This window comes from Halichoerus grypus, chromosome 7 (genome assembly GCF_964656455.1).
Source record: "Halichoerus grypus chromosome 7, mHalGry1.hap1.1, whole genome shotgun sequence".
Taxonomy (NCBI): domain Eukaryota; kingdom Metazoa; phylum Chordata; class Mammalia; order Carnivora; family Phocidae; genus Halichoerus; species Halichoerus grypus.
Genome location: NC_135718.1, coordinates 128,175,037 through 128,200,004, shown reverse-complemented (window position 1 = coordinate 128,200,004; position 24,968 = coordinate 128,175,037). Strand labels below are relative to the sequence as shown.

General features: G+C 60.5%; 1 protein-coding gene across 1 annotated transcript; it reads right to left on the bottom strand.

Moving 5' to 3' along the window:
• Window positions 1-2,301: 2,301 nt before the first annotated feature.
• LOC118532254 (receptor-type tyrosine-protein phosphatase V-like) lies at window positions 2,302-20,874 on the bottom strand. The gene is made up of 33 exons (XM_036086678.2): window positions 20,763-20,874; window positions 20,506-20,570; window positions 20,084-20,132; window positions 19,644-19,916; window positions 19,159-19,428; window positions 18,731-18,994; window positions 17,585-17,839; window positions 17,301-17,483; window positions 15,368-15,640; window positions 13,219-13,482; window positions 12,758-13,024; window positions 12,152-12,433; window positions 11,659-11,799; window positions 11,176-11,386; window positions 10,624-10,691; window positions 9,324-9,450; window positions 9,156-9,203; window positions 8,379-8,472; window positions 8,118-8,208; window positions 7,957-8,033; window positions 6,841-6,975; window positions 5,976-6,098; window positions 5,258-5,418; window positions 5,019-5,154; window positions 4,612-4,679; window positions 4,362-4,449; window positions 4,173-4,251; window positions 4,006-4,082; window positions 3,736-3,864; window positions 3,493-3,603; window positions 3,238-3,398; window positions 2,753-2,888; window positions 2,302-2,537 (listed from the first exon to the last, which is right to left on the bottom strand). The coding sequence occupies exons 2-33, from the start codon at window positions 20,560-20,562 to the stop codon at window positions 2,478-2,480; spliced, it is 4,758 nt and encodes a 1,585-aa protein (XP_035942571.2). The 5' UTR covers window positions 20,563-20,570; window positions 20,763-20,874; the 3' UTR covers window positions 2,302-2,477.
• Between the last annotated feature and the right edge of the window lie 4,094 nt (window positions 20,875-24,968).

Genomic DNA, 24,968 nt, shown 5'->3' with positions numbered 1-24,968 from the left:
AGTTCCCACAGGCCCCCAACCCCTCTACCACATTTGCCACAGAGACCCAAGAGGGAAGTGATTTGTTCAAGGTCACATGGCTGAGGGGGAGGGGGGCAGCCCCAGAACTGGAATTCAGGGTCTGTCCTTGTCACCTTGTCTCCTGGAGGAGGGAAGTAAGGCGTTGTCCTGAAAGGGGTCAGGTGGTGAAAGGTTCCACTTTATGCAAGGATGGGGGCAGTGGGCAAGGAGGAAGGGCCTTCTCACTGAGCAGCCGGCCCCGCCACCAAAGAAATGGGTGCGGATTTCCACCCACTGAGTGTACTTTGCATGCATGCAGCCCCAGTCAGGTCTAAGGCCCTGGGACCACCTTGATGCTGTCCCCGGGAGCAAGCTAGGTAGATAGACTGAGAGACTGAGCCAGCTGGGTTGTCAGAGGCTTCCTGAAAGTCAGTAGATTGGCGCCACCTGGAGCCCAGAACTGCAGCTGCAGCCCAGCCACCCTGAGGCTGGAATCCCAGGGTCCTTCTGACCCGTCCCAGGGCCTTGAGGGGCAGGGCAGATGGTGGCTAAGGCTGGCATCAAGTCCCTACTCTCTTCTTAGACCAGACTGGGCTGGCTGTGCTTCCTTCATGTAGCCTTTTGCTTTCTCTGGTCTCTCCCACGCTGAGCCAAACCCCAGTGCAGAGCTAGAGCCTGCTCTGTCTCCCATTTGGGCTCTATCTTCCCATGGCCCATCCAGAGTGTATACCCAAAGCCTGGAGACTCAGAGGCAGCCATTATTCCTTCCACCCCATACCTCCAGACCCCTCCATACCTCACATCAACTGCCCCCACCCGACCCCGTTCTCTGCTACTACTGCTAACCTCCCAGGTCCCCAGGTCAGCCAGCAGATCCTGACCCAGGCTCCAGTTGGGGCCATGGCCCTGAATGTAGCTGAGCCACCCAGGAAGGCCAGAGAAGGTCCTGCACAGATGGTCCTGGCTCTCATTACCAGAAAAGACCCACAAATGGAAGCTGCCCCTGCCTTCCCAGATCAGCCTGGGTTTCTGGCCTCACTCATCCATAGCTTGGCTCCATTCCCCTGCCTGTTTGCAGCTCCCTCCACTCCAGTGTGAGGGGCCCAGACTGGAAAAACCATGTTTGAGCCCCGTTCCGACCTCAGCAGCAGCCCTTCATGGCAGGCATGGGGGCCTCAGAGCCAGTTTGAGGGTCACGATGGGGCCAACCTCTGGGACTCCTGATAAACATAGTTTAGAAGAGGCCACGACATTCGTTCCCCCCGGTGGGAGCACCAGAGTCTAACCTCATCCTGGGAAGGCTCCGGATGGAGCAGAGAGCCCTACCTCTGTTCCCCTTCTCCAGCCAGGCCTGAGAAAGGCCCTCTCTGACCCCTGGCGCCTTGTACTTTACCAGGAACTCAGGTTGGCCAGTGAGAGTTCTGTCTCCTCTTCCATTTGGGGATCTAACTGCATCTCAGGGCCTCCCGCTCTGATTGGCCCGGGCTCTCTCTGGGCCCCGGCCCCCACCCCAGGGCCCTCCACCAGGGACAACTGCTGTCGAGCCCCAGGCACCTTGTCATCCAAAATCGTGCAGTCTAATCAGGGAGTCAGACAGGAGCTCGTGAGGCCATATCATGTAACGTGGTGTGCAGTTCAGTCCTAAGGTGTGGGACGGACTGCTTCTCCTTGGTCCTCAACCCTACTCTGTTTTCTGATTCTCCTCCCGGTTTTCCTCGCCTCCAAAATTCCCTCACTGCTTTCTCTCCTCCCTCCCTCCTATGGCGGAGGGGAGGAAGGAGGGGGTGAAGGAGCTGAGAAAACTTGGCAACTCCAGCCTGAGGAGCAGCCTCCCAGGAAGCAGCAAAGCCCCCAGCTCCTGCCTTCCGCGTCGGTGTGCCTCCGTCCTGGAGGGACAGCAGATGTGGCTGAGGAGGACCCTGGGGACACTGGCTGGTAGAGACGGCTGGCGATGGCAGGAGAAGGCCAGTGAACGCAAGGAAAAGGGAACAGGCTTGGTCTTACTGCAGCAGGGGTGGGAGGTGGGGCAGGAGAACCCTGAGTAACTGGGGCTCTGAAGCTGGGGCACCCCAAGACCCTAGAGACCAAAGTCTAAGGCCCCTGGAAAATTGGAAGATGGGGCATCAGGGGCTGCTCCCCAGGAAAAGCTGTCAGCAGGCAGGCCGTGGGTCAGCCCCTTCAGCCAGACCCCACCCGGCTCAGGGTTGCCCACCAGGCCCTTGCATTGGGCCCCATGTTGTGCCCATCTTTGAGGCCATTTCTTTCCTCCTTGGAGGGTGGACGGACAGAACACACTCAGTCTCAGGCTTGACCACGTTCTTTATTCCTCAACTCTGCCCCTTCCCAATGCAGGGCCAGTGTGCAGGCTGCCCTCCCAGGGAAGCCAGGCCCCAGCGGGCTTGCTGAGGCTCATTGTCACTGCCCAGCAGGGCCCAGACCTCTTCTGCTCGTGCACAAGCACAGTGACCAGTGCTGACTCAAGGCAGCCCGTCCATGAGTGCGCTGTTCAGACAGGTGTAGAGGTATATATACTGCTCCTGGGGGCAGACGTGGGGTAAGGAACTTCCCCCGCCTGCCCACATCTCTGCAGAAAGGCTCCCTTGTGTCTCCCAACCCTTAGGGTTCCATGCGGGAGCATCGTGGTCCCCAGCACCACCTAGTGGCTGCCCAAATAGTGCTGCCTAAAGGTGGCTCCTAGAACCTTCCCCGCCCCCTTGCCCCTTCCCACAACTGAGCCCTGGTGGCCTCTCACCAGCGTTGGGGTCATGAGGCCACAGGCCTGCGACTGCTGCAAGGCCACATTAAAGATGTCCACGGTGCACTCGGCCCCCACCTGCTGCAGCAGCTGGTCCATGGCCAGGAAGGTGCCCAGCTGGGCCACACCCCTGCTGCAATTGACCTCCAGTTGGATGGGGTACCGGGGCGGGGGGTGGAGGGGCGGAGAAGGCTGGGGTATCCAGGTATATGGGGAAACCCAACCTGGGCCTGGGGACTGGGAAGGGACACACCGGGCACCTGGTGGGCCCGGCAGCTGGGGCCCGAGCCAGGAGAGGGTAAATTCCTAAAAGATGTCATATTCCCCAGAGATATCAGGGCAGAGTAAGGAGATGGGAGCACTGGGAGACTGTGGCCTTTTGACCCATGACCCAAGGAGGGCCCGGTGAGATGCGAGGGCCTGCTGCAGAGGCAGTGAGGGGGTCCGGGCACCCACTCCCCGCCCTTTCTCTCCAGCAGTACCTGGAGTGGCTGAGCAGTGTGCCTGGCTTCGTCTTGTCCCGAGAGCAGCACCGGCCCACGGCAGCCAAGAAGGGTAGCAAGGTGGTGGCCGGGAGCTCACGCCCTGGCTCCCAGCACGGGAACAGCAGTCTCTGCACCTCCCTCTCCTTCCTGCTCTTCCCCTGGGGGCAAAGCCATCGGCACCAGTGCCAGGGAGAAGCAGAGGGAAACCAACACGCAGCCCACCACCCCACAGCCTGCGGCCCCGACACCTACGTGTGTGACCCTCAGGAGGGTACAGGGCCAGCCTGCCGTGCTGCTCTCGGCCACCCAGTGCACCGTCACCATGTCCGTGACAATAGGCCGCGTCTCCGTTGGCCAGAACTCCTGTGAGCGGGACCAAGTCAGGGCTGCTCAGGCGGCTTCCCAAGCTCTCTGCCCACACCCTGGTCACAGGCCACACCACAAGCTCCCCCAGCCCTGCCCTAACACCCCGCCCCGTCTCTTTGCCCCCCTCACCTTCTCCCACGTGTCAGGCGGGCACAGGGAGACCAGCACGTGGGCCCCGTGCTCCCACACCAGCTCCCAGAGCTCCTCGGGCCCTGCAGGGCCAGTCAGCACAACGTGGTCATGGCCAGAAGGCCCACCCTGCAGAGCACAGGTAGTTGGCTCCCAGGGACTGAGGTTGTCCCCTGCCCATCGCAGCTCCAGGCCCCCCCCCAGAAACCCCAGCTCCAGCCTAAGAAGCACAAACGATCCGAGAGAGCAAGTGATAGGGCACCATCTCACCGGGAAGAGCCAGGCTTCGAGCATCTCATTAGGGGGGCTGTCCTCCACCGGAGAAAACTGCACTTGAGAATAGTCGTCTGAGGGAAGATGGGGAGGGTGAGGCCGCCAGAAGCCCTCCACCCAGGCCCAGTGCCAGGGCCCCACCCACCCGGACCACCGGCACTCACAGGAGACCATGCTGTCCTGCTCATAGCCAGGAGGGGGCGCTGAAGAGTCAGCCACGTCCTTGATGGCCTGGAGCAGGAGCTGCAGGGGGTGGAGATGGGCGTTAGGAGGCTCAGCTGGACAGAGCCCGCAGAAGTGCCGGTTGGGCAGGGACAGCCCCCGAGTTGTCACCTCCCTGGTGTGAAACACACCTTGTACTCCTTCAAGAAGCCAGCGTTGGCGTTGGCCGCCCTCTTGGCGCAGGCCTGTGCAAAGTTCGTCACCGAGATGGGCTGGGACCTGGGGGAGGGGCGGAGAGGGGAGAAGGCACTCGGGGTTCCCCAGCTCCTGCTTCTAGTCTTCTCAGCTCTGCCCATGGACAGGATCAGGGGCCTGTTGGTGGGAGGGCACAGGGAACCTGCGCCCCCACCCCACAAGGGCCCCAGGGGAGCTGCGACTCACTCAAAGGTGTCAGAGGGCCCTTCCAGAATCTTGTTCAGGAGGCAGCTGTGCAGGAAGATGTACTGGCTCTGGCAGGAGGAGGACGCGTCAGTGGCCCGGCAGGGAGATTTCCCAGGCTCCAACCAGCAAGGCAGGGATGGGGCGAGGAGGGCGGGCCGCTTGGGAACCTTGCCCCGCTGCCACACAGTGTCAAAGCTGGCAGGGGCCTGTCCCACCCCCCCTCTGACAGAAAGGGAGACAGAAGCCTGGGGAGGATGGCGACATGTTCGAGCCCCTCCCCCCAGGTCTCCTGTGTGTCCCCGAGATTCCTTTTCCTGGCCCCTCCGGCCCCGCGGCCCCGCAGCCACCCACGTCCCGCCCACTCCTGCAGGTCCCTGGCCGCCCGGCCCAGCCTGCGGAGCCCTCACCGGGGTCTGGATCATGAGGGGCCGGTACAGCCGCAGCGCGTACACCGCGTTGAACACGTCCACGGTCTGCTCCTCCTCCAGCTGCTGCAGCAGCCTCGACAGGGCCACGAAGGTGCCCGTGCGGCCCACACCCGCACTGCGGGGACAGTCCTGGGGCTGAGTGGGCGGAGGGGCGGCCCCGGCTCTGCCCAAGGCCCCGAGCCCTCCCCCCCGCCGCCTCCCGGCCCACCTGCCCTCACCTGCAGTGCACCAGGATGGGTCCGGTGCCCTGGGTGGCCCTCGCCTGCTCCCGTACCAGTTCCGCGAAGGTGAGCAGGGAGCCGGGGGCCTCGGGGACGCTGTGGTCGGGCCAGGTGGTGAACTGCAGCTGCTTCACCCTCCGCTGCTGTTGCTGGGCAACCTGACAAGGGGGCGGGACGGGAGCAGGGACCTAACGCTGGGGTCCCTCTGCTCAGCCCTTGGCTTTCCTCACCAGATCCCTGAGGGCAGGGAGGCTGATGCCTGCCCCCTCAGCAGGGTGGCCGCTATGCCTTCCCCCCAGATCCGAAGCTTCCCTGGCCCCCTGCCTTCCCCAGCCTCCTGGGTAGTCTCGGCTTCTAGGGGGTGCCCCGGCAGAGGGCTGATGCCGGTCCCTGGCCTTCCTGCCCCGGCCTGCCCTTGTCACAGCCTGGCAAGGCAGATGGGCACCAGGGGTGTGGGGTGAGGCAGGAAGCCCTGAGCTGAGGGCAGGGCAGAAACCGTTGCTTCACCCTGCTCTACCTTTGACACACTGTGCAGCTTTGGAGAAAACCTTAACCTCCCTGTGCCTTCCTATCCCCTCCCTAACCAACTTCCCTGGACAGCGGCTGAGTGCTTACAATTCTCAGAAGGACGCAGGCCAGGGGACCCAGAGGTGAATCAACCTTCTCAGAGTCTCCGCCCGAGTGCCCGCCCCGCCCTGTCCCCTGGGGCACGCACATGCTGCAGCTGGAACTCCCGCTTGGTCCACTCATCCTCGGGCTCCTCAGCCAGCAGGTGGACCATGATGTGACCGTGGGTGATGGGGGTAGGGTCTGCTGGCCAGTAATGCTCACACAGCACCTAGGGCCAGAGGGTCAGAGCAGAGGGGGTGGCTGTGGGCCCAGCCCCATCACTGCCACCCGCTGGTTTATCCAGACAACTCTCCCCACCCATCTTTCTGGTCTCTGCCACCCTGCTGAAATTCTGCTCTCTGTACCCACCCAGCTCCACGGCCACCTCGTCCAGAAGCCTCTCTCCTCTGGCTGGCCCCTGACACCATCACCCCCACACCTCTCATATGACCCTTAGGACTTCAGGGCAGCTGCTGGTCTCCTTTGCAAAACCAGGTGGCTTTATTTAGGGCTGCCTGGCCTTGCCTCACTGCACCAGCTGGAGGACAAACCCAGCAGGTGTTCTCTCTGTCCCGGGGCCCTGCCCTGAGCCTCGCACGGAGGACACATCCACCGGGCTTGTTGAAAGAAAGGCTGCAGAACGCCCTATCTCTGGTGCCCGCCTTGGGGCCATCCATACCCCATTCTTCTAACCCCTTCGCGGCTCTCTGCCTAGAGCGAGGCAAGTGGAGACGCAGAAACAGCAGAGGTCAGAGGAAGCGGAGTCAACCTGGGAGCTTAAGTACCTGGTCCCTCCTCCTGTCCCCTTCTGGGTGGCCCTGGGGACCCCCACCAACCTCCAGGCCTGACTGGCCTCACTCCCGCCTGACCCACCTTCCCAGACCTAAGACTGAGACAGCAAGGGGGCCATTCCTGTAAGGAGAACGTGTGCCACCTGGTGGCCATTCTGGGAAACTGCAGGGCATGCTCACCCTCCCGTTCTCCATGCCCACAGTCAGCATGACGATGATATGAACTTGTTGCTCCCACACAAGCCGCCAGAAGTCCTCCAGAGTTTTCTTGAGAGGCCCCTGGGTGGCAATAAATTCCTGCGGGTCGGTGTAGCCCTGTGGGGGTGGAAGACAGGAATGTCTTACTCGGTGACTCCTTGGTCCCCCAGGCCCCACCAAGCACACAGCAGTAAATGTCCCATGTATGGTCTCCAGGAGTGAGGATACCGTGCCCACACATGTGCAAACACATGAACACGTGTGTGCACCAGGAATTCAAACCAGGAGGGGCGGCTTCAGAGACACGGCCATCACTACCCTAGCGCGACCTTGAAGGGGCCAGAAAAACCTACGTGAAAATAACAAGGTCCTCACGTGCCAGAAGTCGTGTCCCCAGTCCAACCTCTTCACCAACCCCTCTCTCAAACCAAACTCCATGTTTCTTCCATGCTCAAAAGTCTTCCATGGCTCCCTACTGCCCTCCGAGTAAAATCCAAAGCCCTTAGCTTAACAATCAAGCCCCTCCTTCATCCAGACCCACTCTGCCTTTCCTGTCTCATCTGCCACGACCGGGCAACCCCAGCCCCACACACCGCCTGCATGCGCCCACCCAGCTCTTCTCTGGCTGTTCCTGTCAGCCAGAATGCCCTTCTCCCCTTTCATCTCTTATCAGAATTCTACTCATCCTTCAAGTGAGTACATGTCCCCTCCTCCAGGAAGCCTTTCTTGATTCCTCAGGTAGACTTAATTTCTCTTTCTTCCATGTGCTCTGAGTACCACGCCTGTTCCCTTAATACCTCACTTGTCACACTGAGCAGTAGATGTGACACACTCATGCAATGCACGCGTCTGCACGCACACACGGTGTGCTCCTTCGAAAGCGAGAATACAGGTAGCCAGCCCTGCCTCCTGCAGGCCCAGCCCAGTGCCTGGCACACAGTAGGCCCTCAACAAACACCTGCTGGACTGACCTGGAGGAACACAAGCTGGTGATCTTCGAGGACAACTGCTAGAGCTAGGGTAGGGCAGTGTGTCCTGCACAAGGGCCCATCTCCCAAGCGGACTCCCCCCCCAGACAGCCCTGCAGGTGGCCCTTACTGGGATGAAGTTGGCATTGATGTAGTCGGAGTGGGGCTCTCCCTCCAGCTGGGTCAGCCTGACCCGGGAGTGGTCATCTGCAGAGGGGAAAAACTGAGCATCCGGCGCCCGGCAGACACCAGCCCCCTGCCCACGCCCACGGCCCTGCTGCCGGCACTCACAGGGTAGCACGTGTGGGTAACGGTTCTTGGTGGCATTGGCCGGGTGCTCTGCCTCCAGTCTGGGCTGCTCCTTGCCCACCTCCTTCAGCTCCTACAGAGATCGGGACTGTGAAGAGGACCCATCTCACCCCACCCCAGGAGAGGGATGGGGGTGGGTGTGCACAGCTGGGAGCTCCCGCCCCGGACGTCAGGGCAGGTCCCACCTGAGCTAGAGGCCCCAGGTCCTCTCTGCTCTGAGCCCAAGGGCGGTAGAGGCCTTACCTCGAACTCCTGAAAGAAAGCCTGATGAGCGTGTGCACTCTTGGCCTCATAGCTTTGCCGGAAGCTTTGAATCGGGATGGGCCGGTGGGTCCGCCTGCTGGGAGAGGGAGGGGGTGGGCGCACGGCAGAGCCCGCCCTGAGCTCAGCGGGCGGGGGGAACAGAGCTTCCCGGGTCACTCGGGAGCACATGGACAGACAGACCCGGGCCCGACCTCCCCGGAGCGGAGCCGGGATGCATTTCGAGCGCGTGCTGATGCACGGCGGGGGCTGCCAACCCCCAGTGCGGAGAGACAGACAAGGGGACAGGGGGAGGAGGGCGGGCAGTCAGGCTCGACCCGGGAAGGCACCCGCGAGTCTTTCAGACCCCAGCCCTGGTGCTGAGGAGGGCGTCTGTGCGCAGCCGGTGCTCCCCAATGTCAGTTTCAGGTGAAGTCAACGTCAGGGAGCACAGGAGGGACAGAGCACAGAGTGACAGACCTAACATCCCGAGAGAAAGAAAGACATTCAGCCCCATTCCATCGAGTGGTGTATCGGGGATGAGGGCAGCACTGGAGAAGGTGAATTGGAAGGAGGAGGCTGAACGGGCAGAGAGGAGCCAGAAGCTCTGGGTTCGGACACCGCTGTGAAGGTGTGACAAAGGTGTGAGGTGACCGGGGAGGGATGCAATCCCAGAGGGGCAGGCTGCCAGGGAGGTTGGGGGCAGTGCCACTGTGGCCCGTGCAAGGCAGGCCCACACTGCCCAGCACGTCACGAGGAGAGGCGGGAAGGCGCCCTCACCGCAGGTTGTAAGCTGTCAGCTCTTGGGAAAACCGATTCTTCTCTGCCCTGCAAAGGATGAAGAGGCGCGTGGGAGTGAGCCCAGGGAGGCAGGGGCGTGGGGAGCTTCTTGGGGAAGATGCCACTCCTCCCCCAGCCACGCTGGCCCCAGCCTGCCCTCGCACTCACCTCTGCCCCTTCACCCTCCTCCAGCACAGCAGGCCCAGCATGGCACAGACGGTGAGGACACAGCCCCCCATGATGCCCACCGCCGCTGGGAGGGGCATGACTGGCCTGGAGACGCTGACCCGGGGCTCTAGGAAGGGCAAAGGAAGGGTGGAATACAGTCGTCCTTGTCCCCCTGCAGTGACACGCCAACCTCTCCTGGACTTGAAACCGGCCGGAGGGCACAGCGACAACCCACCTCCGGAAGTCCCAAATTCCAACCCAAGGCCAGAGATGGCTGCTGGTGGGACCACCCTGCATGGGGACCCAGAACGCCCGACAGGCAGCTCTCCCTGCCCCTGGCGTCTGAGCGTGCCCCAGAGAGTCTACTCCCCTCCCTGGCACCGTCAGAGAAAAAGAAGAGGGTGAGGACCTGGCTTCCTAGACCTTCTGGGACTGCACTGTCCAGCATGGTAGCTACTAGCCACATGGAGCTATTGAGTGCTTGAAATATGGCTGCTCCAAATTAACATTTGCTCTAAGTATAAAATACACATAGGATTTCAAAGACTTAATAATAAAAAAAGAATGTAAAATATCTCATTAATAATTTTTAAATTGATCCCATGTGGATATGATAATATTTTTAATATCTTAGTTTAAATAAATTATTACAAAAATTAGTTTCACCTGTTTATTTTTACCTGTCTCATGTAGCTACTGAGAAATTTTCTTTTTTTTTTAAAGATTTTATTTATTTATTTGACAGAGAGAGAGATAGCGAGAGCAGGAACACAAGCAGGGGGAGTGGGAGAGGGAGAAGCAGGCTTCCCGCCGAGCAGGGAGCCCGATGTGGGACTCGATCCCAGGACCCTGGGACCATGACCTGAGCCGAAGGCAGACGCTTAACGACTGAGCCACCCAGGCGCCCTGCTACTGAGAAATATTAAGCGGCATATACGGCTCACACTTGGGGCTTGCTTTATGTTTCTATTGGACAGTTCTAGACTGTTGGACTGTTCTAGAACCTCGATGGTCTGGGAGGAGCAGCACAGAGAAGGGCAGTACAGGAAGGTAGTGTGATTGTGGGGAGTGACACAGCATTTCATTAATGGTGTGTCTCTGCCTCTCCTCTCCTACTCACCCCCTCAGCCCACCTAGGCCAACTGTATCCCTGGCTCTGGGTCTCCCAGCTCTCCTCTCCCTGCAGTCTAAGCTCAATCCCTCCTGCTGCTGATTGGGGGTGAGCCTCAGGGGGGGGATCCCAGCACTCTTCCCCTCCCCCCGGGGCCCAGCTGGAACCCTAGCCGGGTGCCCATCCTACCTGAGAAGGCCGAGAAGGAGATAATGGTCTCGGGAGGGCTATATCTGGTAAAAGCCACAACACTGAACCTGGGGCAGAGAAACAGGACCTTATGTTGGGGAGGGGCAAAGAGGGCAAAACCTTTCCAGGAAACGGAGTCATGAGCAATAGACACTCAAAAAGTGAGAGCCCTCCTCACCTGCTAAGAGGCTATGTATCATGCTGTCTGTAACTTTAGAACGAGCCACGCCTAACCTCTCTTCCATCTTCCCTGCCCTATTCTGACAGCAAGAAGCCTCAGAAATAGGTACCTACATATCCTTGGAAAGCTGAAGCAGAATCCACCCCCCCCTTTATTTTTTCTGAAAAAAGGATCCATGTAACAGATGGGTGTTCCCTTTTTTGCCTCGCCTACCAGGAAGCCCAGTCAAAATAACTCAATGGACCCTTATGGACCAGCAAATGCTTTCTCTTTGTAAGTCAGTCCAGATCTTTTGAGGAGAGAATGTGCAAACAACCCATAAGTGAAACTCACTTATAAAACCGGCCCCCCCCTTCAGTCTTAGCCCTCACCGATACTGGGAACCTGGCTTGAGTTGCCCATTACATATCTCCTGGGTCTGGCCACAGTCCTCTGTACCCATGGGCACCATCCAGGATCTCGGCACAGCCCAGGGCCCCGGGTAGAAGGGGTTGGGAAGAAGGATGGCCAGGTAGGAGTCATGTCCTCCATAGTAGTGGTCGTACCACGTGTGGTTGATGGCTTCCTGGGGAGGCTGAACCACTGCAGAGGAACAGGAAAGGGGCAGAGTCAGCAGTGGGGCTGAAGCGGCTCTCCCTGCCACAAAGCAGCTACCCCATTTCTCTAGCATATTCCCACCACGCACAGCATGACATCAGCCCTAACTTCAAGAATGTTCTGGGTCTCCCTCCCTGCTCCAGCGCTCATGCAGCCTCAGACATTGCATCTTACCAGTCCGGTGTCTGGAGCCCCCTCGCCCGGCCCATGCTAGGCAGTCACCGGGGTCTCCCTGGCCCCTCTGGCCCAGGACTCACGTGACATGTTGGTGGTAGCAATGACGCCGTACCACTGAATCTGCCCATCGTCCTTGCCAAACATGCCCCGTGTGATCATCACTCCCATCCCCGCCTCTGGCTCTAGCTGGGGGGCTGCAGCTAAATCCGGGGGGTGCCAGCCTGGGGATGGTGAGGGGAAGACTGAGGTCCTAACTAGGTGCCAGGGGCCAAGGGCAGGGGTCATGCGGTCATATCCCCAGCACCTCTGATAATGTCTGGCAACTGGTGTCTGATGGATACAACTAAATAAGAACTGGGCCCCCCCACCCCCGGGCCAGGGTGCCAGACAGGAGGCTCAAGAGCATATGGAATGTGGGTCAGGGCCATTTCATTAATGGTGTGTTCCCTGGGGGGTCAGGGAACAGGGAGAGCCCCCGGCAGGGAGAGCCAGGGCGGTGAGAACCCCCGCGGGCAATGCTCGAGGGGGGCTGGGAGAGCAGAGGGGGCTCCCCAGGCCACGGGAAGGGCTCACCCTCCGCAGAAGTGGCGCACACCAGGGTGACCACACGACTCCACAGACCGTTCCTGCCCAGCACGGTGAGGCTGAGGCGATAGGAGGTGGCAGGCACCAGGCTGGGCAAGAGGAGAGCGTCCCCCGAGGTATTGGCCTGGAAGACGAGGTGAGCACTCCCTCCGGCAGCCACTTGCTCCGCCACCACCAGACAGATGGCCACGTCCCCCGAGGGCACCACCCAGTTCAGGGCCAGGCGAGTGGCCTCAGGCTGACACTGCACGTCCTCCACAGGGCCCGGCTCTGCGGGAATCAGGGGTCTATGTTGTGTGGGCGTCGGGACACCCCAAGAGGCTGGCATCTGGGTCAGCTGCTCTCAAAACCAGCAGGTACAAAGGGACCGGGCATTTATGTCCACAGAAAGGGGCCCTGGCCACACGGAGAAACTTCTCCTCTGGACATCACTGCCTGTCGGGAGAGGCAGAGAAAGCATATCCCCGGGGCGGGGGTGGGGAAGCACCCACCTGGGAGCAGCAGGTGGCTCTGAATAGAACGGGCAGTGCCACAGCCTGGATCGGAGCCTGCGCTCAGGGCCCCCCCCTTCTCCCCCGACAGACACCCACATACCGACAGGCAGCACCACGGGGTGAGTGGATGCCCGCAGAGGCCCCGCCCGGCACAGCACTGACAGGGACAGATTGCGTCCTGGCGTGAGGTCCCTCAGAATGAGGCGGACCTGGCCGAGCCCCAGGGGCCGCTCCCAGGAGAGGTGCCCAGCCGCGGAGAGTTGGGCATGGCACACCCCGTGCCCCAGGGGGCCACTGGCCCAGGCCAGGCTGATGACGGCGCTGCCCGCCTGCATGGACACCAGCAGCTCGCTGGGTGTGAGCGGGGCTGTGGAGGGAGGGAGAGCGGGTGAACCAGCTGCTGAGGGCCCAGCGCACGAGGCCACAGGCGCGCTGACCCCAGGCGGGGCCCTCGGGTGTGGAGTTTGGGAAATGGAACTAACATGGGGGCTAAGGTGCTGTCGAGAAAAGAATCCGGGGGTCTCAGAGGCAGCCCTGCCCCCCTCTCCAGCCCCCACTCACAGGTCCAGCCGGAGGCGTTGGCTGCTGCCGTGTGGAGGGGTCCAGCCTTCGAGACGATCTCCACCTCGTACTGAGTGCCCGGAGTCAGAGCTGAGAAGCTGGTACTGTCCACCTCAGCTCCCACGGTGCTGGTGCCTGCCTGGGCCCCTGCCTGGTACAGAGTCACCTGGTAGCCATCTCGCGCCCCGGGAGCATGGGCCCAGGATGCCCGGAGCTGGGTGGGACCTTCAGGGGTCACATTTACCAGAGGAGGGGCGAGGGGGGCTGTGGGGAAAGCAAGATATGGGAAGGTTGAGAAGAAGAGAGGTGTTATAGGCCAAACTACATCCCCCCCAAAATTCATGTTGAGGTCCTAACCCCCAGGACCTCAGAATCTGACTGTTTGGGGGGATAAGGTCTTCAAAGAGGTCATTAAGTAAAATGAGGTCATGAGAGTGGAACCCTCATCCAACATGACCCGTGTCCTCGTGAGAAGAGGAAATTCAGACACACCCACGCACAGAGGGGAGACCATGTCAAGACACAGAGAGAGAAGATGGCCATCTGCGAGCCAAGGAGAGAGGTCTGGGACCAATCCTTCCCTCAAGGCCCTTGGAAGAAACCGATCTTGCCAACGCTTTGATCTCAGACTTACTGCCTCCAGAACTGAGAGACAATATATTTCTGCTACCCAAGCCCCCAGCCTGGGGTGCTTTGTGCAGCCCTGGCAAATGAATGCAGAAGAATGCAAACCAAATCTCTGGCTCGCTCCTCCCTTGGGTGTCCCTCCATCCTTCCCAATCAGGAAACAGCAGCTCAGGGTGGTCCAGTGAGCCCGAGATTCTCCCCGACAGAAACAGCACCACATCAGGGCTCTGGGCTCACGACTCGTCCCGGAGAGCTGCGCACAAACTCGCCCAGTAGTGCATGAGCGAATTAATCCCTCTCCCTACCAAAGCACCCCTCCTGGAGGCAGGGCTGGACTGGGCAGCACCAGAATTAAATCCAGTGCCTTTTCCCAGCCCCAGCCCCTGTACCCAAGCAGCTTTCAAAGACCCCCACGTGACTGGGCAGGTTCTCAAGGACAGGCAATGTCTAGGGGCCCAAGTAGTGCCCCTTCACCCTCAGCGGGAGCCCAAGCCCTGAAGTCACATAAGCCTGGCCCCGTCACCTAGTCAACACCTCCTTTGCAACTGGGGGAAACTGAGGCTCAGCGAGGAACAAGGTTTGCTCTGGGTACTGAGCCATAGCAAGCACCCAGGTCTCCTGCGTCCCAGGCCAGAGCTCTTTCCAGCTTCTTCTCGGGCCTGTCTGAGGTCACATGGTCCCTGGGAGGAATCAGGAGGGCAGGGCCGGGGGTGGGGGAGTCACCACACTGGAGAAGGCTGATGCTGAGGGTGGGGGAAGGACTCCAGCAAGAATGCGGGAAGCAGAAAAGGCAGGAGGACCCAGGCCAGTGTGAGAGGGAGCTTCCAAACCCAGTTCTGTGGCTCTGGAGGGTTCAGGAGCGAAGGAGAGAACCCCGCTGTGTGATGCGCAGCATGTCCCGCGCTTGACCCTTTCCAGTGCCAGCACCCTCCCCCCACCTCTGGAGGTTAGGATGTGGCAAGGAGCACAGACCCTGGGTCACAGTGCTAGAAATGGAATCCCAACTCCCCACTTAGGGCTGAGGAACCCAGGACAAGTGACTTGGCTTATCTGTGCCTCAGTCTCTCATCTGTGAAATGGACAGAACCATAGCATCCACCTGCTAGGCTGGTCGTCATGAGGAGGAAATGAGAGAACACAGGGAGAACACTTAGCAAAGGGCCTGGTGAACCTGAGCCACTGTTGCTGTCAGACACTCCCAGCCCAGGGCAGGCTCGGGGCTGGGTCCTGGCTGGGTCCCCACTGCCCCCCACCCCCGTACTGACCACGCGAGAGCCTGGAGAGTGGCATGCCCCGGCTGCCCTACAAGAGCAGACCCCTGGGTTCTGCCCACCTTCTAGGAGGTCCCGGGGGTGCCCAGTTAGGGTCGTGGGGCCTCCTGGTGTCTAGAGGTCAGGGAACAACCACCATCACCCCAGCTGCCTGCCCACAGATGACAAAGACATCGAGGAGAACACGTAGTCCCAGGGAATCCAGCCAGCAAGGGTGGCCAGGAAGGAAGGGGTGTGTGGGCGGCACTCACGCGTCCAGCCTGTGGCGTTGGCTCTGCTGCTCTCATCTGGACCCCGCAGGGTGACCAGCTGAACCAGGAACTCGGTGCCTGGGGGCAGCTGGGCCCAGGAGAAGTTCTGAGCCTCCGGAGCCAGAGTCTCCTTGCTTTCCAGAGTCAGGGGCCTCAAGCGGTAAAGCCACAGCTGGAAGCCATCCCTGTCCCCCGGTGGGGGGCCCCAGGAGGCAGTCAGGGCAGGAGGCTGGGAGGCAAGGCCCAGGCTCAGATTGGCAGGAGGAGCAGGGACTGCAAAGTCAAGGAAGAAATAGATTTGGAATGACCCAAATCCCCTGCCATTGTCCCCCGCCTCCCCTTCCCCACTACCTGCACCCTTTTCCTGGGTCTCCACAAGAGCCCCAAACACTGCCAGCCTACAAATCCAGCTTCCATGGGGCTCCAAGCACACTCACTTTTCTTTCCCAAGGAAACCACCTGAGGGGCACCTGGGTGCTCAGCTGGTTAAGCCTCTGACTCTTGATTTCGGTTCAGGTCATGATCTCAGGGTTTTGAGATCGAGCCCTATGTCGGGCTCCATGCTGAGCAGGAAGTCTGCGTGAGATTCTCTCTCCCTCTCCCCTTCTGCCCCTCCCCGCCTCTCTCATAAATACATCAATCTTAAAAAAAAGAAAAAAGAAAACCACTTGAAAAACATGGGTCTCTGCCCTGATGTCCGCACCTCCACCTCCCCACACTGTCAGCTTCTTGAGGGTGTGATGTCTGGTTCACAGGGTCCCCACAAGACTCAGCACCCACCTCTCTAACCCCTTAGGGCCCTGGTCAGCTCACCTGCTGACATTCAGTTCCCACAAGCTCATTCTCTCTCCCTCTCCTCCAACCTCCTGAGGGCCTTGGTGCATGTTTAGCCTCTCCAGAAAGCCCTCGTCTGTCCGACTCAGACTGCAGGCTTCTCAGCTCACTGTCCTCCTCCTCCAAGAAGCTTTCCCTGACTCCCTAAGCAGGTTTCCCTCTTGTGAGCCCTAAAAGATTAGACTGAACCACATACCACATGAAATTCCTGATAGTCATCAATTTTAACCTATAAGAACACAGTTGCATGTGGTTTGAAATACATTATGCATACTCCTATCATGCATTTACATTTATAATATGATATATAAAATAGTATACATTATATATGTGCATGTGTGTATATATCTATATATAATCCTCTGTTTACTGTCAGTCTTCCTTTCTAGACTGTCTTGTTCGTGATTTTTAGCCTCAGCACCTCGCCCCATACCTAAAACATGCGAAGCACTCACTAAATATTTGTTGAATAGATGGATGGATGGATGGATGGCCGACCCGATGGTAGGAGGTGGAAAATGCTTGCAAACAGATTCACCAAAGGCCCCCGTTGGATGGGCACGTGACCCTCCAAATCCAGAACGTGCACACAGAAGAGCAGACAGTAAAGGAAGCTGGGCCCCCACCCCCACTGTCCTGGGCCAGCCTCCTGGAGGCTACCCGGGAACGCACGGGGGCTCACAAAGCTGGAGCTGAGATTCCCTGCCCAGGTCCACACTGACACAGTGTTGCAGCAAGAGCCGAGCATTAGAGCCCTCAGAGTCAGGAACTATCTGGAACTATCTGGTCCCCAGGCGACAAGACTGCCCCGTGACCTCTGGCTGCCCTCATGATGCCAGGTGACCCTGGAGCCTTCTTGCTGCCCTGGTACTGGGGGCCCAACCCATGGCCAGGTCAGAGGGGCTGCCCCTGCTGGTGACCTCCAGGGACTGTGGTGCCAGGGGCTCTGAAGAGAGGGGCAGTTTGGTCAGGGGGCCAAATAGTGTCTGCGGCCCTGGAAAGCCCCCTCCCAGCTCTCCTGAGCCTCCCCTCTACCCAGATGTCCCTCCCCAAGGCAAGGCCTCACCCCGGACCAGGGGACACAGCAGCCGGCACTCACTGGTATGGTCTGTGAGGCTCCGGGTCATGGCCCGGGTGGTGGCAGGTGGCACGGAGATGTTTCTGAGGAGGCCTGGGGCTCCCTCAGTGTAGAGCAGTGCCTGCCTCCTGGGATCCCTGGTGGCCGCCAGCCCATCCGGCTGGAGGTTGGTACCATTGCTTCGTCTGGGCTGGGCGGCAGAATCTGCAGAGGATGCAGTTTCTGGGGAGTGAGGACCCAGCTGCTTCTCCATGCAGGTGCCCCTGGGCAGGACCCCAGCCCGTTCCCCACCAGCCCAGACTCACCATCCAGCCAGGCACTGGCCCGGGCCCAGGCGCCGTAGGGCCCAGCCAGAGCCCTCAGCTCCAGAGTGTAATGTCCAGCAGGCAGGGGCCCCAGGAATGTGGCGTTGAGGGCTCCAGGGCCCCGAGTGGTGTTCTTCTCCACCTGCCCGCTTAGCCTGAGCAGGTAGCCCTCACAGGCACCAGGCCCCGCCTTCCAGCTTGCCCAGAGCATGGAGGGCAGGGGAATGAGCACCAGGTCCAGAGGGGCAGAAGGATCTATGGGAACGAGGAGCAAATATGTGCAGAAAAACCTAACCGGTGGATGAGAAACATCCTCCCCTCCTCTTGCCAGCTTCTTCCCGTTTGCTCTAGGCTGTGTCTCGCCCAGAGGCAGGCGGCTGCCATTTGCGATTCCCGGTAGATTCTGGGACCTGGCCGTGGACAACAGTCACAGAAAGAACACCCAAGTGACCAAGTGTGTCGATGCCAGCAGGGGTCTAAGTGCCCCCCACGTACTGCCTCACGAGCATCCCCACGACGCTGCCGTGATAGGGCCCTCTTACCACCATCCCCCTCTAAAGAAGCAGAAATGGAAACACAGAGACACTAAGTAATGGGTCCGGAGACCCCTAGCCAGTGAGAGGCACCAGTGAAATTTGGAACCCGCTCAGCGGAGCGGTCCCTCCACTCTTAAGCACCGCAAGATGGGGCGTCTCGGAGCAAAAACGTGGCGATGTCCATGTGGGCTCCACGGGCACCCAGCCTAGGCGCAGACTGGCGTGGCCGCTCACCCGCTGCTTGACCTTGGGCCCCTTCTCTCTGCATCTCAGCTCCCTCTACCCTACCCGGGGAGGGGGGGGGGGGCGCAGTGGTGACAGGGCTCCGTTGATTTGAGGACTAAATGAGACGATCCACAGCAAGTGCATGTCACCATGGCTGGCCCGTGAAGGCTGCAAGTGATGATAACTATTGCACCACCCTCATCTCTTCAGGGGCCACCCCCCCCCCGCCCCCGGCCAGCAGAGGGGGCGCTCCCTCCGAGCCTTACCCCTTCCCCGCAGGATTCCAAAGGCACCCCCCTCCACCCTTTGTAGCCCACCCACTCAGCCAGAGAAGAGCTGAGGAGCCTCTGCTGTGTTCCCTGGACCCTCCCCCCCAAGCACTCACAGGTCCACTCGGTGGCATTGGGCCCCGCCACCCATTGGGGCCCGGCAACAGCCCTGAGCGTCAGCTTGTAGGGGGTGCCCGGAGAGAGGTGAAGGAAGGTGTGATTGGAGACCCCGCGTCTGACTACCGCGGTCAGGTTGGTGCCACCCAGGAGGTCCGTGAGCACCAGGTGGAGCCGGGCAGCCCCCTCAGACCTGTTCCAGGAGGCTTGTAGGGCCCTGGTGCTCAGGGTCCGCAGCACCAGCTCAGGAGGAGACACGGGGGCTGGAAGAAGGATGGAGAGAGCAAAGCCAGGCTTAGAAAGAGCCCTGGAGTCGGATCCTGCCGCCAACCAGCTCTGTGGGGACAGGGTTGCCTATGAGGCTCTGGACGCCCCTCACCACTCCCAGACCGGCTGCCACCTGGGCCTTGCCAAGTGCCTGCCTTACCTGTCCACTGGTGGACGCTGGTCTTCGCCTGGAGGTTGCCAGCCCAGGTGGTAACCTCCAGAACATACTCGCTACCTGGTAGGAGGTTGCTAAAATTGTAGGACAGGGTGCCCGGTGGCATGGAGGTATTATGGGCCAACGCCTGGGATTCTAGGTGGTAGAGGAGAAGTTGGTAGCCATCCTGCTCCCCGGGGGCAGCCCCCCACGAGGCCTCGAGGCTGGATGGGCTCCCAGGGCTGTGGAGCTGCACGTTGTAGACAGTCGATGGGGCTGTGTCAGAGGTAGAGAGAAGCGCCAAGTTCAGGGCCAAAGGGGCATCACCCGTGTGCTTCTAGTGCTTCTACAGGGGTCACCGTAGCAGGCATAGTCCTCAGAGAAGTTGCCCTCCTTGGCTACCCTGTCCCTGGGCAACCCTCCAGGACAGCTGCTTGGACCGCGAGTGATGCCTGCCCACGCCCGGCCCCCCTAGCCTGCAGACCACACACCGGTGCGGGCAGCGAGGGTGACTGTGGCATTCTGTCCGCAGGCTCGCAGGGCAGTCACTTCCAGCAGGTAGCGACTTCCTGGCACCAGGTCCCGGAACTCAAAGCTGGATGCGTCGGTGTGGGCCTGGAGCGGCTGCCCTTCTGGAGAGCCCAGGGGACTCAGGTGGGTGAGGCGGAGGGCATGGCTCAACTTGTCTGGCCCCGGGGCTGCCCAGCTCAGAAAGAGGCTAGTAGGCCTCCCCTGGCTGCTGACGTTCACTTTCAGAGGTGGTCCTGGGGGAAGGAGCTGCATTCAGAGTCTCCCAATGCCCTTTCTCCTCTAAAGAAGGAGGGAAGGCAAAAAAAGGGCCAGAGCAGAGGCCAAGTCTGGCACGGAGAAACTGAGCCTGCACCCCCACTCCCTACCTCCCAGACCTCCCTTCCCTACTGAAGACACCTACCTCCACTCTCTCCGTCCGGGCTCCCTGCCAGGGTGTGACACTCATCTCCCTGTAAGAAGGAAGGGAGGAGGGGAGAGGAGATGGGCAGAGGGCTCTGGGGTCTAGGCCTCTGGGAAAGCCAGTGGGGGCCAGGGCCAGGATCAGAGAGAAGGCTGTCCTCTTGTCTGGCACTCCCCCAGACAGGGCCAAAAGGACATCACCGCTAGGCACACCTAAGGCCCGGGAGCCAGCCCCGGGCAGGCAGAAGCAATTTGTTCTTGCTGTGCTCCGAGCCAGCGGCTGGGAAGGAGCAGCCCTGCTCTGCTTAATGCAGACCAGCTGCGGGGCCCCGCAGAGAGGTGGGAGCCTGGACAGGCCCCAAGGATAGGGCCCCACCTGCCCACCTGCCCCCAGTGCCCACCTGCCCCCAGTGCCCACCGTACCTTGGCCAAGAAACCCCGGAGCCAGAGGAAGGCAGCAAACAGGATTGAGGGCCTCATCCCGATGTCTGTAAAGGAAAGTTAAGAGGCAGCAGGGAGGAGCCAATCCCCCCAACCCTCCCCTTGCCCCGCTGGCTGGCTGGCTGGCGGGTGGACGGGCAGGCAGGCAAGGGTGGGAAGGCCGAGTTCCAGGCAGATGGCAGGCAGCAGACAGCCAAAGAGCAAGGGGCTGCCTCTCAACCCAGACCCTAACCGCTCACCCCGTCCAGCCTTGGCAAGATTCCGTGAGGGGAGAAAGACCCCAGGGCCCAGAAGGTAGAAGGGGACTGCCCCTGTCAGGCTGCAGACAAGCCCGCCTCTCCCTCTGCCCCCCCCCCCCGCCTCCACCCCTCCTCCAGCACTTGACTTTCTAGGGAGGCCTTGGGAAAGACCAAGACAAGAGATGGCCTTGCCAGTGGACACACAGAGCGAAGGCAGCTGGTTCCCCACTCCCTGACCCCAGAAGAAGAGTGTGGCTCTGTTGACTCTGTCAACACGTGGGAGAGAGGCTGTTTGTGTTCAGTTGGGGGAAGGGGGTCCTGGTGACACCACGTGGATGTGCGTCACTGTGGAGTGGATGGCCCAGCTGGGAGTGTGTGTCTGCTTCTGTGCACCCGTGTGGCGCCATGCCCTTGTGGACAGGGGCACAGGGGCATGTTCTAAGGGCCTTGAGTCACAGACATTATAGATCTAGAAGAGCGCACCTGGGCCTTGCGACCAATCTGTTCCCACTCCCTCACTGCCCAGATGAGGGAGCTGATCTCCAGAGAGGGGAAGAGCCCAGCCCCAGAAGGCAAACCCTGCTCCTCACCCCCAAATTGGGGTCCTCTCTGCTTGGAACTCTCTGAAGAGCTACTTGAATCTCTAGGATATCTGCTTTCTCTCCCCCACCTCCTCCCTAGATCAGTGGGTGCCCACCCATCCCCCCACCCCCCCCAGCCCCCACTAGGCTGCAGGCAGGTGAAGGCCCAGGGGAGCTTCCCTGAGGCTTGGCCTAGAAGCAAGGCTACTTCACCCCAGCCTAAAGCCCGCTGCTCACCTGGAACTGCTCACCCATGTGTCCCTACCCCATGACAGCTGACGGTAGGGAGGGGCGGGGAGAGGGGGGAGGGGAGGGAGAACAGAAGGAAGAAATGGCTCTGGGCCCTGGGAAAGAAGCCCAGGACTCAAGCACTAACTCAGGAAGTGGGGAGGAGGAATATGCAGACAACAGGCAGGTACAGAAACTGAACACCAGGACCCCTTCCTGGAGCCAGGCTCTCAGGGCTAGCCCCAGCAGGGAGGACAGGCCTGCATAGAGACCCGCTCGGCCTCCCTCTGGCTCAGTTCAGAGCCAGGGGCTGCTCCCTGCCCTTCCCCCACTCCACCCAGCCCCAAACCTCAGAGCCACCCACCCGGCCTCTGGACAGGGGCCTGGAAACTGAGCACTGCAGACTCATCAGATTTTCCAGGCTGCGTGTGCGTGTGTGTGTGTGTGTGTGTGTGTGTGTGTGTGTGTACATGCACGCATGTGTTCTTTCAAAGGGGAGTGGGGGGAGTGGGGGTGCTGAGAGCAACTGGGGAAGCTGATACAAAAGGACAAGGTCCCCGTCTGGCCAAGAGGTGGGGGAAACATCCTCCCCTGCTCCCCTCCCCCATCCCACCTCACCTGGGGCACCTCACTCTGCTCTTACTAGCAGAGTCTCAGCAGCAGCACAGGGGAGAAGGGGGGTGGAAACATCCTAATTCAGAATCTAAGTCGAAGAGCTGTGGCAAGACATGGTTGTAGGTAAGGGGGGGCGGGTCTTAAACCCCGCCTGAGAGGCCCCACAAAAGAGGAGCCTGCTGGGGACAGCATAGACTCCGTAGCTAGTTCTGTGGACAGTCCAGGAGGAGGCACCTGGCCATAGAAAGCACACCTGCCAGGCCCCCCGCCAGCCTTGCTGATGGAAGGGGGGGGCTCCAGAAAGGGGGTTAGAGAGGATCTGACAGATAAGATCCAGCCTCCCCAGCCCAAGCCTCTCCATTCAGCAAAAAAGTACCACAAGGGCTGTGTCTCCTGCCCGGCAACCACTCTCACAGACAAACCCACATCCTCTCCCTAGAGAACCCCCGGGGTCCTCCTGAGGTCTCAAAGCACCTTACTGATTCCTTCTGGAGAGAGCCAGCCGGGAGGCAGAGGAGGGCAAGAGACAGGTCCAGGCATCCTGATTCCCAAATGTGAGCCAGCCCGGTCTCTCCCCGCAGCTGCCCCACACGGCTCCCTTCCGGTCCTCCCCCTCCGCTCCCATGGCCTGTAGCTAGGCCTTGGGCACCCCCACACCAGGGGAAGCTAATCACCAGGCGGGAGAGGGGTAGGATGGATCCGGACAGCCAAGTCTCCCACTCTTCCTCCCACGCCCTGGGGAAGGTCACCAGGGAGGGGCAGGCCTAGATTCCCCTGACCAGGCTGTGGGAAGGCAGCAAGGGGCTGGAGGCGGCTGATTGGTGAGGGTGTGCATGGGTGCGCCGGCGGCCTGGGCACGTGTGTGGAGGGACATGCTGTGTGCATGCGTGTGTGCATGAGCCGTGAGGGTGCACATACCTATCTGGATGAATGTGCACGTGTGGGCATCTGCGTGTACATGGGGGTGTCCAGGGACATCGTGGAGGGGGAGAGGGACAGGAAGGTCCCTGGAAGAAAGGACCATGTTGTACAATAGATAAGCTCTCGCCTTGGGAGAGAGGGAGGGACTCTCTTCCGTCCTGGAGTCCCTCCTACAAGGGACCTGAGTTCCAGCAAGCGGGCAAAGAATGGGGCTCTTTCCTGCATCTCAGGCAGGCCAGCCTTGGCTCCCCACGTGCTGAGCTGGCCTGAATCACTGGTCCTTCGGCCAGGGGGCGTGAGGTATGGGAAAGTCCCCTTCACCAACAGGTCCCCAAAAGGTGTCAGGGAAAGTGGGTCGGGTGGGGGATGAGCTTCCGGGATGGCCGGCACAGAGGCAGGGCCCTGGGGCAGGCCCGGTGGGTCTCCGTCTTCCTTCAGACTTCACACCAGCGGGCCCAGATCACTGCCACGCCGCCAACAGCGATAGTCTGGCCCACTCACCCAGGGTCTCTCCTGCAGAGCCTCCCTGCTTCTCCTGGGATGAGGCCTCCCAGCTCCCAGCTCACTGCGTCTCTGTCTCCCCCACACAGCCAGGGGCAAGCGGGAGCCTGTAACACTGGGGCGGAAGCAGGCCTAGGCTGGCCCAGGATTTGGGGGCGGTGTGGGGGAGGACCTACGATCCTAGGGCTTGAGAGAGGAATGAAGAGGGCTAGGGAGGGGAGCAAGACATGTGGAGTGCACAGGACCCCAGAGTCCTGGCCCCCAGCAGCAGGCCCTGGGCCCAAGGTCCTCCTGTCGGGAATTTTACAGGGTAGCAGGCTTTGACTCTGGAGCTTGCAGCAGCTCGGCCTGCCCCCCAGGTGCTGCCGGGGAGCAAGAAGCTCTGGGAATTCCAGACACAGCTGCCCCTCCAAGGGGCTTCTGACACTGGGGACAGCAAGTGGTGACTGGCAGCCCTGGGGTTGGCGAATGGCGAGAGGAGGGGGGCATGTGCCCCGGCAGCTCTGTCCCTGCAGACTAGCTGGAGAAAGGGAGCAGTCAGGAGGAAGGGGGTCTGGGAGAGAGGAGACATGGATCCTCCCTCCAGACACTACTCCCCCGGCCCCCTCCCCTGGCCAGCTTCTCCGGCTGACAGCTCCTGAGCCCTTCAGAGGCCCAGCCCCATTTGATGGATCAGAGAGGTGCCAGGATCCTCCACCTGGGAAGGGAGGAACCTGATGTGGAGACTGAGCCTCAGGGATATTCAGTAACTCACCCAGGGTCACACAGCTAATGGGCCACAGTTTAGATTCATTGCACGTGGGTCTTTTTGGCTCTCAACTATTGCTGTGCTTTCTTTGGAGTCAAGGGTGGCCGGAACCTAAATCCCAGCTCTGGAAGGCAAATCAGTTACTGGAAAGATGAAGGCTTGAGAGCTGTCTGGGGCTGTTCCACCCCAGGAATGAGGAAGGTTCTGGGGGCAGAGGAGTCACTTCCAGGGAACCCTGGGCCTTCCCCCATTCCAGCAGCCTGGCCAGTCTGGGGAGGAGCTGCTGCAGGGCATCTTGTCCCATCCGAGGCTCGTGGGTGGTGCGCTCACCCCTTCTGAGCTCTAGCCCCACACCTCCATGGATGTCCAGGCATTTCTAAAGCAGAAGGGAGAAAAGGGGCAGGAGGAAAGGAGTGACTATATCCCCCCAACCCCAAACATACCCAAAGGGAACTGAGAGATCCTCAGGGTCTTGCCTAATGCCATTGTCTCCACCCCCACCCCCAACTACCTCTCCCATCTCCTGGCTCCCAGCTTCCTTGCTCTTCACCCAAGAGCTCAGCTTCCCGCTCTTCAAACTGCTGCTGGGCCCAGCCTTGGGAGGGTAGAGGG

Bases quoted from the DNA above. Each gene is read 5' to 3' on its own strand.
- LOC118532254 (XM_036086678.2), bottom strand. From the start codon at position 20,562: ATGAGGCCCTCAATCCTGTTTGCTGCCTTCCTCTGGCTCCGGGGTTTC. The intron at 15,641-17,300 runs GTGAGTGCCGGC...TTGACTTTGCAG, and splicing joins GAGCCTCACAGACCATACCA to TCCCTGCTCCTCCTGCCAAT. The intron at 3,399-3,492 runs GTAGGTGTCGGG...CTTTGCCCCCAG, and splicing joins CCCTCCTGAGGGTCACACAC to GGGAAGAGCAGGAAGGAGAG.